Source organism: Manis javanica, chromosome 5, assembly GCF_040802235.1.
Source record: "Manis javanica isolate MJ-LG chromosome 5, MJ_LKY, whole genome shotgun sequence".
NCBI classification, from domain to species: Eukaryota; Metazoa; Chordata; class Mammalia; order Pholidota; family Manidae; genus Manis; species Manis javanica.
This window is the reverse complement of record NC_133160.1, coordinates 7385938-7403598: the sequence shown is the minus strand read 5'-3', so window position 1 is coordinate 7403598 and position 17661 is coordinate 7385938. Positions and strand designations below refer to the sequence as shown.

Sequence of the window (17661 nt, the reverse complement as noted above, 5' to 3'; positions counted from 1 at the left end):
TAATTTGTTTCCCTAACAGTTAAATGTACCCAGTTTCTACTTCTAGATAATATCCCCAAGCAACTTCCAAGGGCTAGCTCTGGAACATGAGTTTAAGTGCATCAGTGTACATTGAATGGATGCACTGGGTGGTTTAGACATCTTCCATGCTGGATTTGGAGTCTTTTGTATTTTCCAATCTTTTATGTGTAGTCTCATGTTGGTCATTTGGAAGAGAACGTCATTCTATTTGCTTTTCTTTGTTTTTTTAATCCCTCAACTCCATCCAGAAATGAGAAAGCTGCATCATCAGTGTCATGATGAGCTATTTGGGGATACAATTTGGAATGTACATGTGCTGCCAGAAGCAGGCTAAATGTTCTTTTCTGTCCTGATATTGTGTAAAAAGTGGTTGAAAAACTCAAATCTTGATTCCCATTTTCAGTGCCAAATTGCAGAGTAAATGGCCAGGAATATAGAAGAGGTTCCAGCCATACAAACCTCCCCCTCCTTACTGTATGCTGCTTACTCCACGAAAACCCAGTGAAGAAAGAGAACAATTTTCGTAAACAGTTTCTATCACAGTTATTTCTCATATGCCTCAGCACCACTGGCAGGGATTTTGTTTTGTTTTGTTTTGTGGACTAGAAAGGATTCCTTAATAGGCCGGGCCTGTGAAATTAGAGTCGCTTTCTCAAAGGATTAGCTTCCCAAAGACTCCTGAAAATAAAAGCTCACTCTAATGAAATTCTTGTTTTTCATTAAAAGAGAATTAAACCAATGACCTCTCAGATGGGTTTTCGTTTTCTGTCTTCCAACCAATGTGGGTTTTGTTGCATTATATGATTTACATTCCTGGATGTTTAGGTATTTAATGTATATGACTCTTCACAGACACTAAAAATATGTCTATGCACATTCTTTTCATTCTATATACACTAAAAGCACAGCAAATTCACCAACTCTACACAGTCACTATTAGACAATTATATTGTCATTTCCTTATGGAATGATGTGTAAATCAGTTTTGTCCAAATTTGTGTCACTCACATGTCACCTTCAGAATTTTTTTCAATGTCAATATATATCTTGGAGTAAATTGCTTTGCCCTTTAAAAAAGGCCTTATGGTCTTTATGTAAATAAATGTACTTTCAAAAGAAACTGCCTATCATTACCATAATGAGCAAAACAGTATGATTTGCCAAAAGCAGAAGAAAACTTTAAACATAAATAAAATTAAAAGTAAACAGTACTACTAACTTCTAGGTGGCTGCCGCTGTCAGCCAAAACTCAGGACCCGAGGCCAGCTCTCTCTTTGTTAAAAAAGGACTTAGCAGGAGGTAAAGAAAGATTAATATACCTTTGCAATAAACTGAGACTCTCCATTTGAGTCAGAAGATGAAAGGGAATTTTCTCACTGCACAATTCGTGTTCCACTCAAATTCCATGTCTACCTCCTACAATTATGTCTCATACCACCGGTGACACAGGTCCTTTATTCTTGGAAGCTGACCTAGGCATGTCAGCTTTCTGTACCGGAAGCAAGCGGCTTACCATTTGTCTGAGAAACGCCATCAAGGAGGTTCTCCGTGGTTTCTGCTCTTCTCTCTTGAGCTTGGCTTCTGCGGGTTCAACTGTGGCCTCTCCTTCTTCATTGAGATCCACTGTTTGTAAGGCTGATTCTATTTCCTTGGACTTTACCACCTCTACTGGTGATTCACACACCTCCTGGATGATTTTGCCAGGTAATAAGACAGTGAAAAAAAAAATGTTCCCCTCAACATATTTTATAAAGTGGGGTTCCAGTTGCCCCCTTGTTCACATACTAGCTATGGGTTTGAATCTATGACCATTTCTACACAGGCACGTCTTCACCAAGCAGGGCTCATGTCATAGAATGTGCTTTCAAACAGCCAGTTTCTGAGCAACTGTCAAATACACTGACTCAGGAGAGGCAAAATTCCTCTTTGGTTGGCTGTAAAGGTCAATTACACCTGGCCTGGGTCAAAATAAGGAGGTGGTGGCCATGACATGTTCTAGGCCATGTCCTAGATCCCCTGTGTCTGCGGAGACACTGTCCTCTTTGCAGAAAGGATAGTGCGAAAGCCACGTGACTTAATGGACTTGACTTCCTCGTTAGCCCATCACCCCTCTCACCCAGACCAGCCATTTGCCATCGGTACTCAACAGAAGTTCACACTTTCAGAAGAAAAATGAACTTGGTGAGAAAACTATAGCTAAGTTCCTTACGACCCCCTGTGGGGTACCCAGTGAGCTCAGCACCCTTGAAAATCTGTAGGCAGAAGGGATGGCCAGCAGGGTGGAGTTTGGGTGGAAGGGCCCATTTGCCTGAACTTGGATTCCAAATTTTTTCCTTTTGCATTGCGCCACTCCTGTCATGCAGGGCCCGTCACATCTGGGCCAGTTTCTGCATTTGCGCTGGTCTCTGCAATGTGACAGAGTTAATTGGCCTGGAGAGGGTTTTATAATGTCCTTTTTGTTTCCTCAGGCAGGGATTGGCAAACTATTAGCAAATTATCCCAGAGCCTGTGTTGGAATGGCCCCTGAGCTAAGAATGGATTTTACATTTTTAAAGCATTCTCATTTTTTCTTAATGTTGAAAAATGTGAGACTTTATGTGGCCTGCAGAGTCTAAAATAATTCACTATTGGACCCCTTACACAACAAATTTGCTGTCCCCGCCTCCGAGGAAAGCACTTTAGAGCCAAAGGCATCTTCCGCATTTGTCTTTGCTGGTGCCAGACCCCAGCTTCCTCAGAACCTTGTCCTTGCTGCCAGGGGCTAGGGGAGGGGAACTTAGGTATTTTCAAAAACACAGGATGCTTCTGGAGAAATCAGTTTCCTTTCCTTCATACAGAACATACCATTGGTTTGCAAATGACCCAAGCGATTCAGATTGAGAAGGACTCTTAATTTCTGTGTTGTCAACCAATACAGGAAGGTTCCCGTGACAAACCCTTTTCTCCCGTCTTTATCAACACCACTTCTGGTATTTTTCCTTTGTAAACAAAGATCTTGGTTGGGGAGTTATAAACTCAAACATCTGCAGGAGGCAAGGCATGTAATAGCAGCCCGGACTGACCAGATGCAAGACAGAAAAGAAGAAGTGGTGGCTGCGTCAAGCACTGTCAAGGGGCCTCATCTGAAGACGCTGAATGAATGGCAGCCCTGGAACGGCCAAAAAACAAACGTGCATGGGGAGGCTTCTGCCCTGGGCTGCCTGTTCTTGACCCTGGCTTACACTTAGGAAACCGGGCTGAGACAGCAGCCCAGTAAGAGTCTGGGATTGGTGGTCAGATGAGGTCGTGGATTCCCCTATCTAGGCCTAACTTAATTCAATTGCCTTGCTGAAAAATGAGCTTCACCCACAGTGTCCTGGGGGCAGGCCTGAAACACAGGAAGTCTGGCATATGATTGTGAGCACAACCTAGCTGTGTCAATCTTCACTCTGCCCCTACAGGGGCTCTACACCAAGGCCCCTACTCAAGTATCTTTCTGGCCGTGTTTTGGCATTTCTCAGTGGGACAGTATACACATCAGAAAGTCATGTTTAGAGTTAAATCAGGCAATGCATGTAAAGGTCTTAGAACAGTGCCTGACACATAGTAAGTACTCAGTTAATGCAAGTGGTTGTTACTTGGGCTATTGTGAGAATTACTTACTTCATGGGCATGAATTATCTGGAGTCACCCACTCTACACATGTCTACTTTTTAGCACTGATATGAACAACTCTCTCTTACTATGCCCAACATTGTTCAAGTTATTTTTAATGTATTACCTCAGTAAATAGTTACTGAGTTACTAAAGACAGTTCAGAATACACCCCATTGTCCCTATTCCACAGATGAAGGATCTGAATGATTTAATGATTTGGCCAAAGTCACACCACAGGTAAGTAGCCATTTCAGTGAGGATGGAATTGTCTACTAAATATTTAATAGTGACTTAATCAATAACTATATGGAACAATGAGTCTGAAAGCAGGAAGTTCTGGGGTTGGTTCAGTGGCTCCACAGTGTCTCTGGAAACCTGGGCTCTTTCCATTGGCTCTGCCATCTCCGCATGCCAGATTTTCATCCTTTGATTTGATACCCCATGGTTATAATGTAGCTACCACAGGTCTAGGCATCACATCCTCAACCCAAAGTCCTGGAACAAGAAGGAAGTTCACAGCACAAGATTTGCTCCAAATAAATTTCTGTAATTTTGATCCCTTACCTCAGGATATATATCTTTGGCCAGAAGTGGTCACATCCTTGCCCCTCAGCTAATTCTTGGTAAAGAAAATGGGAGTATTTGTTTAGCCGAATCATGAACAAATACTTTGTGGGGTGGTAGTTGCCCACCTTGCCTGAAACCAAGGGAAGGAAGGTGGAGGGGTGGGAAGGGGCTCAGTGGGGAGATATGAACAGAGTCCGACTTGCTGACTCGGGGCTCAGAATGACTCTGTCTTTGAAGCAACAAGGGTTTTGTTTTTGTTTGTTTTTTTTTTGTATGCAGGGCCTGGAGGGATGATTATTTACATAATAAAATAATCAGTTGTGTGGCAGTAACTTTGTCAACCAACTTTAATTGCCAAGGGTTTTCTTGGTGGGCCTTTACAAATGTTGAGAGGTGTGAACTCATAAATCCCAGGCCTGAGTCCATTCTTCAAAACACAACTATTTCAGTAGGAAAAATGAAAAAAAAAGCAGGGGAGGGGGAATTTCTAGAGACTCTCATTAGCTTTGAAGTCAGGCCAAGAATTTGGCTTTCACCAGCCAAGGAAAATCCACTGACATCCAAGGAGGAGATCTGGAAGGATGTGAGCTAAGTGAGAATCTGATCTGCATACACAGACATAAGAATTTGATTTCTGTTAGGACAGTTTTCCAATTTCCTTCTAGGCCAGGGCTTTGGAAAAAGTCGCTCCTTATTTAGAATATATGATTGCATCTGTACGTTTTAATTTTTGGTATGACAGACGTAATGAAAGTCAGATTTGGGCTCTATTTTAGAATTAAATCCCCTCTGCTTGCTTTCAGTAGGCAATACCGTACATCCCATGAGAATGGCTAGTCCATTTAACATAGACAGGATGTATCTCAGCAAGAGTTTTCACTTTTTGCCTTAAATATTACAGCATGCTTACTCTTGAAATTCGGTTTAGACATTTTTCACTAGAGTGCTGAGTTTTGAAAATCCATTTCCAGGGAAATAGATTTCTTCTGCTTAAACTTCACCTGAAACATAACAAGACTGAAAGTTTTTATTTTAGAATTTTTTAGGTTCATTCTGGTTTGGTTTATAACATGATTATTTGATTATAAAGACCTTGTAAAGATTTTGTTTTTCTACCCAGTAACTATTCTTGGCTTTTCCCGAGTTTTGCTTTGGGGGAAACAACCTTAACTCGAAGAGCACACCATCTGGATGATGCTGGTTGGGCGGGTCTAAGCCAATCAAGGTCTAGCCCTTTGACCTCGTGGGTTCAGGGATGGTCATCTGTGGCTGAATGTATATTTTCCCAATCATTCACTCTGCCTTCCTGTAAAAGAATTATACAACTGTGCCCATTGCTATGTGACTTCCTTTGACAAATGGAACGTGAGGAGACATAACATAAAGTACAACTGAGCGGACACTTTTAGCACCACTGAGTGGTTCACCCACGGCACTGTCTTCTCTCTGCCACTACAACTGCACAACCTTGTTGAAAGGTCTGCTTTTCTCGGTCCAGATCAGCCACAGCCAACATAAGCTGACAGGTAGCAAAAGTGAGGAAAAAAGACCCTCTGCTGCTGAAAGCCACTACAACTGGGGGCTTCACTGTTACTGCAACACAACCTGCAGAAGCATGTGAACCCATTCTAGCCAATGAAAGAGAACCAATTCCAGGACATGCAGGCTTGCCACTGGACCAATTTCTCCTGTACCCTGGACTGGGTGATGTATTGTGGGAAAACTGGAAATGTAACCAGGCCAGAGGCTGAGCCAAGGGAAATCTACAGAATGCCAGTAAATTCCATTCTCTGTTTCATCCAGGTTGAGTTGGGCTTTCTCTCACTTCCAACTGAGAGATTATTTATTAAGAGAGAAAGAAGGACCTATTTCCTTCATCTTATAGGTAATTGGGAAGGAAATTTCTTTTTCTCCGTTAGTTAGAGCAGTAACTCAATCAATGGCCAAAACATTTTCATACTGCAATGGAAAGATCCAGTAATTTCTGTGGCTAAGGCAGTTGGATTTCAATTCTTATAGGAACTGGAAGCATATTCTGGGAAAAGCACTAAGTTTCCATGGGCTTTAAAAGCCTTATTTTTCTTTTCATGAAAATCTTTAAGAAATGTTGAAATCACTCTGTCTTTTGCTTTGCATTGGCTGATACATTGGTTTTGGAAATTTGGGGTAGAGAAATTAAAAAACCAACCATCATCATAGTTTAGCCATTGGTTACTAAAGACTCATAGTATGGTTAATCACACATAGTTATCCTGTTTTGAAGGTTTAGAGTATTATATGTTGTTTTGATTATTGCTACCTCTCTTATTTGGGAGGATTAAACTAATTGTTTTAACTGTTCCTTCCCTCCACCTGGGCACTGGCTCAGCTGCGAGATGTGTGATTTCACAAGAAACTATAATCACTGATTACCGGGAGGCACTCACTTGGAATGTTACAACTCCTATGCAACAACCGGTCCTGCAAAGGGTGGCACTTTGCTTGCATTCTATCCTTGAAGTAGGAAAGCAGCCATAGACAGTATGCAAAGGAATGAGCATGGCTGTATTCTAATAAAACTTTATTCATAAACACTGAAATTTGAATTTTGTATCATTTCTACATGTCGTAACATATTCATCTTCTTTCAATTTTTTCCAACCATTTAAAAATGCAGAAATCATTCTTAGCTCTTAGCCTACACACACAGGTGATGGGCTGGAATTGGCCCAGGAACTGTAGTTTGCTGACCCCTGAATTATGGAGTTCTTTCTACATTTCAGTTGCTGAAGTATGCACATTATGAACATTATTCATTTAATTCTCATAAGAACCTTAAGGTATAGATGATAATATTATGGCCATTTAAGAGATGAGTGAACTGAGGCCTAGGAAGTGGCAGGGCCTGGGGATAGTGGGGCCAAGATCATAAATTTTTGCCTCATTCTCTCCAACTAATTAGCTATTAGAAGATGAAATGTTGAAGCTTAGAAATAGAAATGGTATTTGTAGGGCTGAGCAATTTAAAGGAAATCTTAAATGCTTCTTTATTTTCTTGAGAAAATATTTTGTTTTTCTGTACAGCTTTTATGTTATCTTTTGGTATGGATAATTTAACTTGAATGAATCTTAATTCATGTTTATATTTCTGCTTTACATTTCACACTCAAAAACGAAACACTTTTCATTTGCCTGTTAGAGATCAACTCTGCGTTTCAGCAAGTGATGTGCAAGAGATAGAGGGTTTCTCAGGCAGGCAGCTGCACACGAATATCTGAAAGGAACCTTCTCAAAAAACCCAAAACCTCAGAATCTAATGATGCTCCAGATTAACCTGCAAGCTTCAAACTTCAAGTTGAGGGAAGAAGGTTCATAGAGTCCCTTCTCACAGGTTGCTGAAATAGAGATTTGACTTTCTAGAAAATAGACAGTATATTCATGAGGATTTTCTGGAATTAGGAGACCTGAGCTTGTTGAGCTACTAAGTTTGGCTCAGAGAGGGAGAGAAAGGGAGAGAGGAGAGGAGTGGAAAGAGGGAAGAAAAGAAAAATAATAACAACAAAGCAGATTCAACGATCTTTCTCCTTAACCAGAGTTGTAACATAGACATTCTAATGTTCTTTCCACGTCACAGACAACGTTTCTGGAACATATTTGGATTTTCAACATCTGTTCATTTCCAGAAATTAAATAAAAATGAAAGAAAAAAAAAAACCCAGGCCTTATCCATGACAAGCACACAAGAGCCACCTAGAATGAGCCATACGTATTTTGCTTTGGCGAAATGATGATCCGTTTCTATCTTAAGGAGCTGTGAACTCACTTATCCCCAATGTACAAAGTTTTCCAAAATCTGTGCCTCTGTCAGAGCAGAAAGCTACGATCTGGGTTCTGAAACTCCTGAGGCCAGTTTCCTCATCTGCCTGGAGATGTTCTGGCAAGATGCCTTTTCGTGGCGTCTCCTGCGGAGCCCTGCCCTTCGGACAGAAAGGCACTGTCTTGACAGTTTCGGCAGGGGAGATCAAGCTCTGTCTCTCAGTGCAGAGACCCAGAGTCTCAGGCCTAGACCCCCTCTCTGGCCCACGGCCAACAGTCTCGGCATCTAGTGCAGCAAGATGCTCTCACGTCTGATGCATTGCCTGTCCAAGGCCCGACCCCAGTTAGTAGAGAATCTGAGTTGCCATGGAAAGAAAGGTGAAGGAGCAATCAGGGCTGAGGGAAGCCGAGGAGGCAGGGTCGCTGCCCCCTCGGGAGTGAAAGGGTGTGCTCGTGTTCAGTAGAGTCTTTCAGCCCCTGTGATTATAAAAAGGCATGCTTCAATTTTGTGTCTGATCAATTCAATGGGGGTTACAAATATTCATCCAGTGTTATTCCCCAGGGGTGCCCAATCACGTGCGAGGGTGAAAGAGCCTACAGCAGATGAGTAAGGCTTGGGGCACGCAAGAGCCGGGGCTCCCAGAGCCGGAATGCCCAGTAGCCTAACAGCCAAAGATGAGAATAGAATGATTCCGTTCAATGCAGGACTTACATTCTCCTCTGCACCTGTGGGGACTGAATCCTCTTTAACGGACTAAAGGGAAGATAAAAACAAAAGTAAGATTCAGGATGTTACCCCCAAAATGAAGGGTTAGTTGGGCTAACAGCCCGCTGGTGCAATTCTTGGACATCAAACTGCTTATGCATACCTGTTGCAAAATGAACTAGCAGGAGGCTTAGGCACATGTCAACAGTATAACAGGATAATATAAATTATGTATTTTAAAATGCAGTAAAGGGAAAATAAACACACCGATGCAGCCAGCACACACACGGAGTGAAGAGAGCGGCTGCTACAGAAAACACAAACCACCGTTTTGGCTGTGGATAAGCATCGCATTTGCCTGGACTTTTCTCTGGTAGCTGATGAAAAGAGGGAAATGCGATCAATCGCACAATCCACAGTCACTGTTAGGTAAGAACAAATGAGTTGCTCAGGAAAACGCTGTTAGTAAGTCCAGAGAAATTCACCCCATGGTCCTCAGAGCAATCAGACACTAGTGTAATAAGCAGCGACCTCAGCCTTGTCCAGACGAAAGCACAGTAGCCGGCATCAGAAGCTGCTTATTTTACTGCGCCAAAGTTCAATTTGGTTAAAACCTTTCTGTGGAGGGCCAGCCGGCTGGGTTCCAGCATTACTCCCTGCAGTAATTCTGGCAAACACAGTCCTGCCCCACAGAAGAGAGCAGTTATCCCAACTCTACTGAGGGTCAATGTCACAATCATCAGATCAGTTTGCAAAGGTCCAACGTTGGAGATCATCTTGGCGTTATTTCCTAGAGTCATTCTTAAACTCTTCTGGGTGGTTACAGTTGACAGATCTGGACTTTCTTCCCAGGAAAATAAATTTAAACAAAATATTTTACAAATAATTCCAGAGTTTTCATAGACCTTGCATCTTTTCTCCGGGATTCCCGATTAAGAACTCTTCTATATATCTGTTTTGTTCCAAGCTTTGCCTTTATTTTTGTCTTTGAAATATCCCTTGGGAAGGGGAGAAAAGAACTGGCCTCTACAAACATATCCTCTTCATTAGGAGATCTGTGTACCCCAACTCACGGTATGGTGAGCCTCATTTACACAGTAAAAAATGGAGGCGCAGAGAAGTGAAGTTGCTTGCTCAAGGTGGTACAGCTACAAAGAGGTGGAAAGGGTTCCAAGAGCCAACTTTGCCCCTGCTGTGATGACGTCAAGGATGAGGGACACATTTTTTGGTGACTGTATGGGTTTTTTTTTCCACAACCAGGACTGCTTTCTCTCTAGATGAGATCTTCAGCTCAGACCATTTAGTGCTATTTATCTTCTCATTCTGAAGCTTACCTGGGCTCAGAAATGTCCCTAAAATGGATTGTGGGTTTTTTTTTTTTTTTTGGAAGCTTCTGATTGTCAGGGAATTACAGAGTACTCAGAAGGAATTGCAAATAGTCTAGCTTTCTTGGACCTCTCTGTTTCTGTGACCAGTTGGATGGTGTTTAACACTATGAACAGGTAAAGAATTAAACGGTATTTTAAAAGCTAGATTTCTTCAAACTTGACCTCCAAAAGTTTCAATGTACTGTCTGCATGAGGCTGAGAAGACCTTCTCCCTATTTCAGAATAGGATCTTTTGTTTCTCAAAGCCTCTCTTTTGTTCCAGTTGGTTGTAATGTGTCTTTGGTTTCCTGTGCCTGGAAAGTTCTTGACCATCAGTTGCATACTCATTCCAGAGGACACGGGGACCTTGGTGTAGGTGGTGGGAGAGAATCAGAAGGAGCTACTTTGAACACTGATGTTTCCTTGATCATCATTGTGGTTTCAGACTTCCACACCTTTCTGTTGTTTCAAAAACTGGCATTATAAACATTGTCTGTACCAAAAAGAATTGCTATTTCATATTTTGAAGATTATACCACCAAGCAAGACATTCCTTATTTTAGGAATTGGTCCAGTTGAGCATTTTTCAAACTTCAGCAATTTGCACACCATTTGCATGATGCTTGACCTGTCCATGTACCATCTGTATTTACATGATATTTTTTCTTTAAATTGACTATGTTTTTACTGAAATAAATATATTTTAAAAAGAAACACCTTATCATTATTGTGACTGTAACATGGGCATTCTTGCTGTATATAGAAGTATGCATTAAAACAACTATCAACAAGCAAAGCAAAAATGTTCATTCAATTCTAATGATTTTAAGTCTTTGTTAAGGAAGGAGATCAAGTATTAGCACAGAGAAAAATGCTTATGAAGAGGGGTTCTTTCTGATGTTGTTAGAGAAATTGGGGTAGAATGGAGAAGGAGATAACTTTGCACTATGTGATCAATTAAATTTTTAGGGCTGTATCCAAGAACCACTCAAAATTGTTTGTACATTTTCATATATTTGCACACTGGTCTATGGGTGTAGCTTTATGTCAGCAGTGGCTGAAATATCCAATTAGTTTAAGGACCCCAAAATAGGTAATAAGAGGCCAGCTTCCTGCCCCCTTTTAGTGTTTGACACGTGTAAGAGAAAACCTGCTTGGAACCCGGGTCCGAAGCATCCTGGTCTGCGGGATCAGGTTCAAATTCACTGTTTTAGCTGTGCGACCTTGGGTGAGCTGAGGACACCTCTCTGAGCCTCAACCCAAAGGCTCACTATTAAACTGTTTACCAATCATAGGGTATTTTTAAGGAATACATAAAATAAAGCATACAAAGGGAAAGTCACGGCCGAAACAGAGCTGAGCCCTGGACATCTGGTGGCTGGGGTCCAGCCACACCACCCCTCCTCACCAGGAGCTGGAGACGCTGGGAGGCATGGGTGTGGTGCGGGGGAGCTACACGAACCCTGTCTGTCATAAGCAGTCAGTGTCTTTGGTCTTTCTCAACAGTCAGGCATATGGGGTGGAGCAGAAATAAAGATTTTGAGAGACGGACATCAGAAAGAGAAATCAGGTGGAAATAAGAGCTGGAGGTGAAGCAGCTGCCTGCAGCATCAGCATGGGGCAGTGGTTCTGGGTGGGGTGCTAGTACTGGCAGAATAACTGGGCCCACCTGAGCTACCCATGAGCTGAGTGTACCCTGGGGAGACAGGGGTGCTGTGGGTGCCAGGGACGGGTCTGGTTAGGTGACATCTGTGGCCCAAGCAGGAGCAGCGGGAGTCTCTCCCCAGAGCTGACGTACACGGAAAAAGAGCTTTGTCTCCCCCGCTTTGCAAGCGGCAGGTTTGTGATGACCCACAGCAGTGACTGGTCAGGGGAATTAGCATGGATTTATTTTCCTTGGTGGCCCTCGTATCCATGGTGTAACTCAGGAGTGACCACCCAGTAGGGACGGATGATTCATGATCACCTTTCTTAGAAATTCCTAGAATTATCTGGGTGGGATGAGTAGGGATGTAGATTTATTTATGTCCATCCATCTAGAAAAGCTGCTGCTATTTCCTTTATATACATAAAGCACTTAGCATGGTGTCTGCATATAGTATGTGTTTAATTAATGGTGGTGGTTTTTATGCAAGTTAGAGAGTAGTGCATAACCTAGCCCTCTCAGACCTAGTCAAAACTTTACTGCATGAATTCCATGTTGCTTTTGCATTTCCTTAAGGCTGCTCAGGCCAGATATGCTGGCTCCTGAGACCCTTATGAACAGACATGTTCCACACTGCTTTCAGGTTTTATTAGGTTCCAAAGCTGCAGTGGGGTTGGGATGCTGTGGTTCTCAGTTAAAATCTTGAGGACCTGCTCCCCAGTGCAAAGTAGCCCACCGACCTTTGTAAATCAAAAATTCTAGAACATGCTCAGTTCAGCCCATAGTGCTAGTATTTTGCAGTCTTTGGTGTTTATGTTTTGGACTGAATTTATGAGCCCGGCCAGCTTGTAAACAGGATAAGTATGCTTTCTAGCTCATTGACCAAGTTACTGATACAAACTTTGAATAAACAGAATAGAGGCCAGATTCCAGAGAGCTTCCCAGAGAGAGTTTCTTGTTATGTAGCTTTGATCCTTTAATAAACATCCTTTGTTGGCTTGCATCTCTCCTTCTTGTGAATATGCGTTAGATGCAACTCTACGGAAATGAAAAGAACAGTAATGCTGACAAAGATACTGATGATAACAGCCTGTGTTACCTGGTCATGAGTAAGGCAGTGGGTGAATGCTTTGCATTCATTTTCCGTGTCAGTCTTCAAAGTGGAAGCAGATCTCTCCTAAGTTTTAGGCCTGAGCTCCAACATCTATTACACTTGCGCTCCTACTCTAAAACCGTGCCTCCCTTTGAAGCTGGAGGTGTGTCTTTATTCTCCTTCAAAGCCAACTGATGTATTACAGCATCCCTATGAACCAGTTCTCTGAACCAAGCCTGGATCTCACACTTGATGTATATTTGTACCCAGTATGGTTTCCAGGCCCAATGACAAATGACAAATGAAGACCTCAGGCAACTTGTTCCTTTTCTCCTTACGGTTTCCACCCAGCAGAAAGCCTGTGAGCCTAGGAGCCAGCAGTTGCAGATTCCAATTCATGATTTTCCACTGGCGATAAGTCCATTGTGATGGATAACCTCTGAAATGGACGGAGGAGGACTTGAACCTTTCACGTCGGGAATGTGCTCAGGAAGGGAATTTCAGAGACAAGAAGAAAAATTGGACAGCATTGCTGACGAAGCAGCTCACTTCAAAGAAATGAGAGGATGATTTTAATGTGCATGTTCCATTTCTGCAGACCAACATGCATTTATTAGGTTCTCAGGCTCTCCAGTCAGAGGAACTTAAGGAATGGGGCTTGTCAGGAAACACGCAGAGCATGGGATTCTCATTCAAACCTCAAAACCAGAAACTTCCAATCTTCTTCAGCGACCTGGTCATCTGGCTGTTATCTGGTGACTCAAAAAGTTATCCAGCCTCATTAACAGCCATAAATGTCCAGTTGGAAATCTAAAGGATCCTATTTGGATATTTATATTGCTGAGAATAGGGTCTAAACAGCACGTAAACTTATCAGGGTAAACTTGAATAACAAGGGTTCCTTTTTTTGAAGAGCACATTCAACTCTTAAGGGAAAATTTCTTTGAAATACCATCACATGGTAACACTTAAGCCAAGACATCCTGTTAATAGCTGGTCTCCTGGAAGCATCATTTTGATCATGTGACAGCTGCTCTGAGTTCATTGACTTCTCTGTAGCCCTGAGACCTTTTTTTTATCAAGCCTAGATATTTCATCCCATCTTTCAAGTGTGCCCATAACTGTCCAGCCATATATACCAGGCTTTCTTAATCAGGATCCCCATGGATTCTGGGATCAAATACAAGGCTCTGCATTTGAAACAAATAACCCAGATGATTCAGAGGAAATCATAAGTTCTGTTAGTCTATTTTGACCTTTGGTAATTGTTTCTTTCTCTAGACACTCATAGCATTTGCAATCTGTACTTTACAGATTCACATGGGGTTCTTGTTTATTGTTTTGGAACAAGGCCACCAGTCACATTGCATTCACCTCTGACTCAGTCCTCCCAGTAATCGTGAAGGGGAGGTATCACTGCCTACTCTCCGAGCCAAAGAAAGTGAGCCTGGGGATTTAAGTCACCTGATCAAATTCAAACAGCCAGTAACTGTCAGAGCTGAGATTTGACTATGTGTTTCTTTGATTTCAGAACTCACATGGTTTTTCCACTCCATTTCTTTCTCCCCAAAGGAAAGCAGGAAAAGTGCTACTTTGAAGATATGCCATATGTATCATGTACTGATTGCGTGCATTGCACACACATACAAGCATGCATGTGCATGCATGTGTGTATTCCTTGTTCCTACAAATGGATTTCAAGTATTCCCAAAACAGTAAATGAGTCTTACACTTATTTGTACCTAAAGTGCTGTTGGCACTGAAGCCACACGTGGATATTTAGATGATAACCGGCAATTGCTCATACTTAAAGAAATGGTAACACCATTCACTGAGCATTTACTGTACCATGGGTACTCCCTATGTATGGTTATTGGATTCTCATAACAGCCCTGTGAGATAAACATGTCCCATTTTATAGGTAAGAAAATAGGAGCTCTGAGTGGTCAAGTAATTTGTTCAAGGTTACACAGCCCATCTTTCTGATTCTAGCTGTTAGGCAAAACTTGCCATATACATGACTTTTCAAGATAATCTATCTATTCCAACCCTTTCATTTAACAGATGAGGAAGAAGAAACTCAGACAGGGTAAGTAACTTTTGTGAGGTCACAGAGCAAACAGTATCCCAGTGAACCCAGAACTATAAAGGGCATTGTTATATGTAGCTGGATTTTAAACATTTTTTGGCAAGGACAACATAATTTGAAATTAATTTTCTCAAAGGTTATTTTTGTTTTTGTTTTATAATAAGAACTACTTCAGTAAGAAAATAAATCAAATAAACACAGTTTCATATCCACAGCCTCTTAAGGAAAATATTCATTTCTGATGTTCATAACTGTAGACTTATAAACTTCACAGCTAGCTTGCTTAATAGATTCTCAATTAAAGGAGAAGAAAGAGAGCTTAGGATTAGTTAGTGAATATGTCAGAATTTTCCAGCACTCCTCTTTGTTTTTCAAAATTTTTACAAGTGATTTTTATAACCAAAGATTATTTTAATTTAAAGGAAACAAAAGTCTTCATTTTGTTTCCTCCTAGAATATAAGCTCGCTGTGAAAATGTACGCTGAAAGGTCCATGACCTGTTCACTGTTGTCTTCTCAATGCCTAGTACTTAGCACAAAGTATTTATTAGCACACAAAAAACTCAGTACAAAGGAAGAGATTAAAAGTACAATCGAATGAAGGGATTGTCCCTATTTCACGTCCTTACAGAGTTATTCTTTCTGATTGGATGAAGGAAGGAAAAGCAAGATTTACAGGTGACTTGGTTTTGTGTTTCTCTTAACTTCATTATTTTTATAATCAACTAAAGAAATAAAGCTAGAGAGTGGTAAAGAGCAGTGAGACCAAAATACATGAAATTCTACCATTAGGGAAATGAATGTCAAGGGATCCTGACCTTGATTTCCAATGGGAAGAACCAGCCTACCCGGTAGAGATGCCAGAGATAAGAAAGGTAAAGTATGTGAGCCTTAGAAGCTTCCCCAAATGGGATGGTACCCAAGGTGAAGATGTAGGCATGGTTATGCCTTAACCCCTCTGAGCACACAGGATATAAATACAATGATTTACTGGTCATTTTTGTGCTAGGCACAGTGTTAGGGGTTTTCCAGGCAGTATTTCATTTAATCCCACTTCATCTGCATGGCATTGGTGTTATTATTATTTGCATTTCACAAATGAGGAAACTCAGGCTCATCAAGGTGGATTGGGACTCAAAGTCAGGTCTATCTGATGCCAAAATTCTAGCCCTTAGGTTAGCATTCCTCAAATGCCAGGCATCTGCCCACCTCCTCTGTGGTTTGGACCGTATTGTAGGTACCATCCGTGCAACCATGAGGCGTGTTGCTCAGATTTCCCTGCAGGAAGGACAGCCTCCGACTGACACCTGCAGGGCTAATGCTGAGGCCGCGCCCTCCCTGGCTGCTCCCAGGCAACGGCTGAGCACCACAGGATTCCGGCCCAATGTGGGGCTCCTAGGGGCAAGTTCTGCTCTTCGATGCCCTATGGGCTCAGCACCACCCTGTCACAGGCTTTCTGACCCTCTCCTCCTTACCTCCCTCCCTTCATAGACATCAGGCCCTCACTGTGGTCTGAGTGCTCTCCACCCACTCCTGGCCCTTCCCACCACAGCTGCTTTCCTCCAATTCATCTCTTGCACATCAATTCTGTCTTGGTGTCTGCTTCCTGGAGGGCCACAGTTATGACAATTTACTTAAGATCACTACCATTAATTTTGTAACACTTTCCTTTTAACTGGATTGCTTTTAACACTACATTCATACAGTCTCACCTTGAGCAAAGTAAACATTGAATCTTGGGTTTCATGGGCTAGCTCAATTTTCCTAATACACTTTGGAAATACATAATTATTTAAATTAGTATGTCTGATGTGGGTTTCCTAAGTCCCTTGCCCTGATATACACATATAACTCATTTGGGAGTCACTCCCTACATTACATTGCTGATAAAAGACTTTTTGAAATGAGTTAAGTGCTGGTTGGCGAGGAAGAAGGATTAAAACAGAATGCCACAGGACATCATCCAAAGCTTTCACTGAGTTTTGGAATCTGTGTTCTGGGCAGAGCCTAGAAGGGATATTCCTGTAAAACAGGAAGGAGTTTCAGAAATCCAGCTAGATTCTGGACAGAAGAATAAAACCCCCACCACAGTGGCATCTGTCATCGTCACCTGCCTTGCCCGGTGAGCCAAGTGGAAGGATGTTTTGTTGAAATTGCTAAATCAGTCTTGCTCAGCTCGCCGAGTTTGACTCCACCTGCTCACCCACGGCTTCTTGCTCATCTTTTGGCCGCATTTAAACCAGGCAAGAGTTCTGAACACGTGTGGCAGCTGGGGTTTGCTCGGCGATGGTGATCAAGGAACAGCTCTCAGAACTACTCAGCTCCCTCCAACCCCCTTCCTTGCATGGCACCTTCATTCTAGAGGGGAATCAATCAGACAGCGGCTTGAATTTTCCTATCACAGAGCCCACTGCATGCTGGTCCTATGGTGACTGGTGGACACCTTGGTTTTCCAAAGGAGACTGAGCTCCGGGGCTCATGGCTGAGATTATTGTGCCGGGGGAAGGGCAGCAGTGAGCCCAGGAGTGGCTCGTCTCGCCAGGGTGGAAGCGCCCAGAGGGAATCAGTCAGAAGCCAGAGCGAGAAAGCATTTGAGAAAGAAAATAAAATCATGAGAACACCACAGCCCTCTGCCATGAACGAGGCTAATTCCAAGAGCGAAACATCCTACTTTCTCATTTCCTTTCTTTCCCACGAAACATATTTATAACAGGTCAGGCATTTCACCCTTCCCCGGAGTAAA

General features: G+C 42.3%; 1 protein-coding gene across 14 annotated transcripts in view; it reads right to left on the bottom strand.

The window, feature by feature from the left end:
- Positions 1-17661, bottom strand: part of BCAS1 (brain enriched myelin associated protein 1) — a 96080-nt gene that overhangs the window by 16622 nt on the left and 61797 nt on the right. For 6 of the 14 annotated variants that reach the window (XM_037006321.2, XM_073236419.1, XM_037006315.2 and 3 more), the window contains 2 exons: positions 8732-8773; positions 1535-1708 (listed from right to left, as the gene is read on the bottom strand). The exons of 3 other annotated variants lie outside the window; for them this stretch is intronic. In XM_037006321.2, coding sequence (XP_036862216.2) covers positions 1535-1708; positions 8732-8773 — 216 coding nt within the window. The remainder of the gene's footprint in view (positions 1-1534; positions 1709-8731; positions 8774-17661) is intronic. 5 more of the 14 variants (XM_073236421.1, XM_037006324.2, XM_037006319.2 and 2 more) reach the window with 2 other exon arrangements.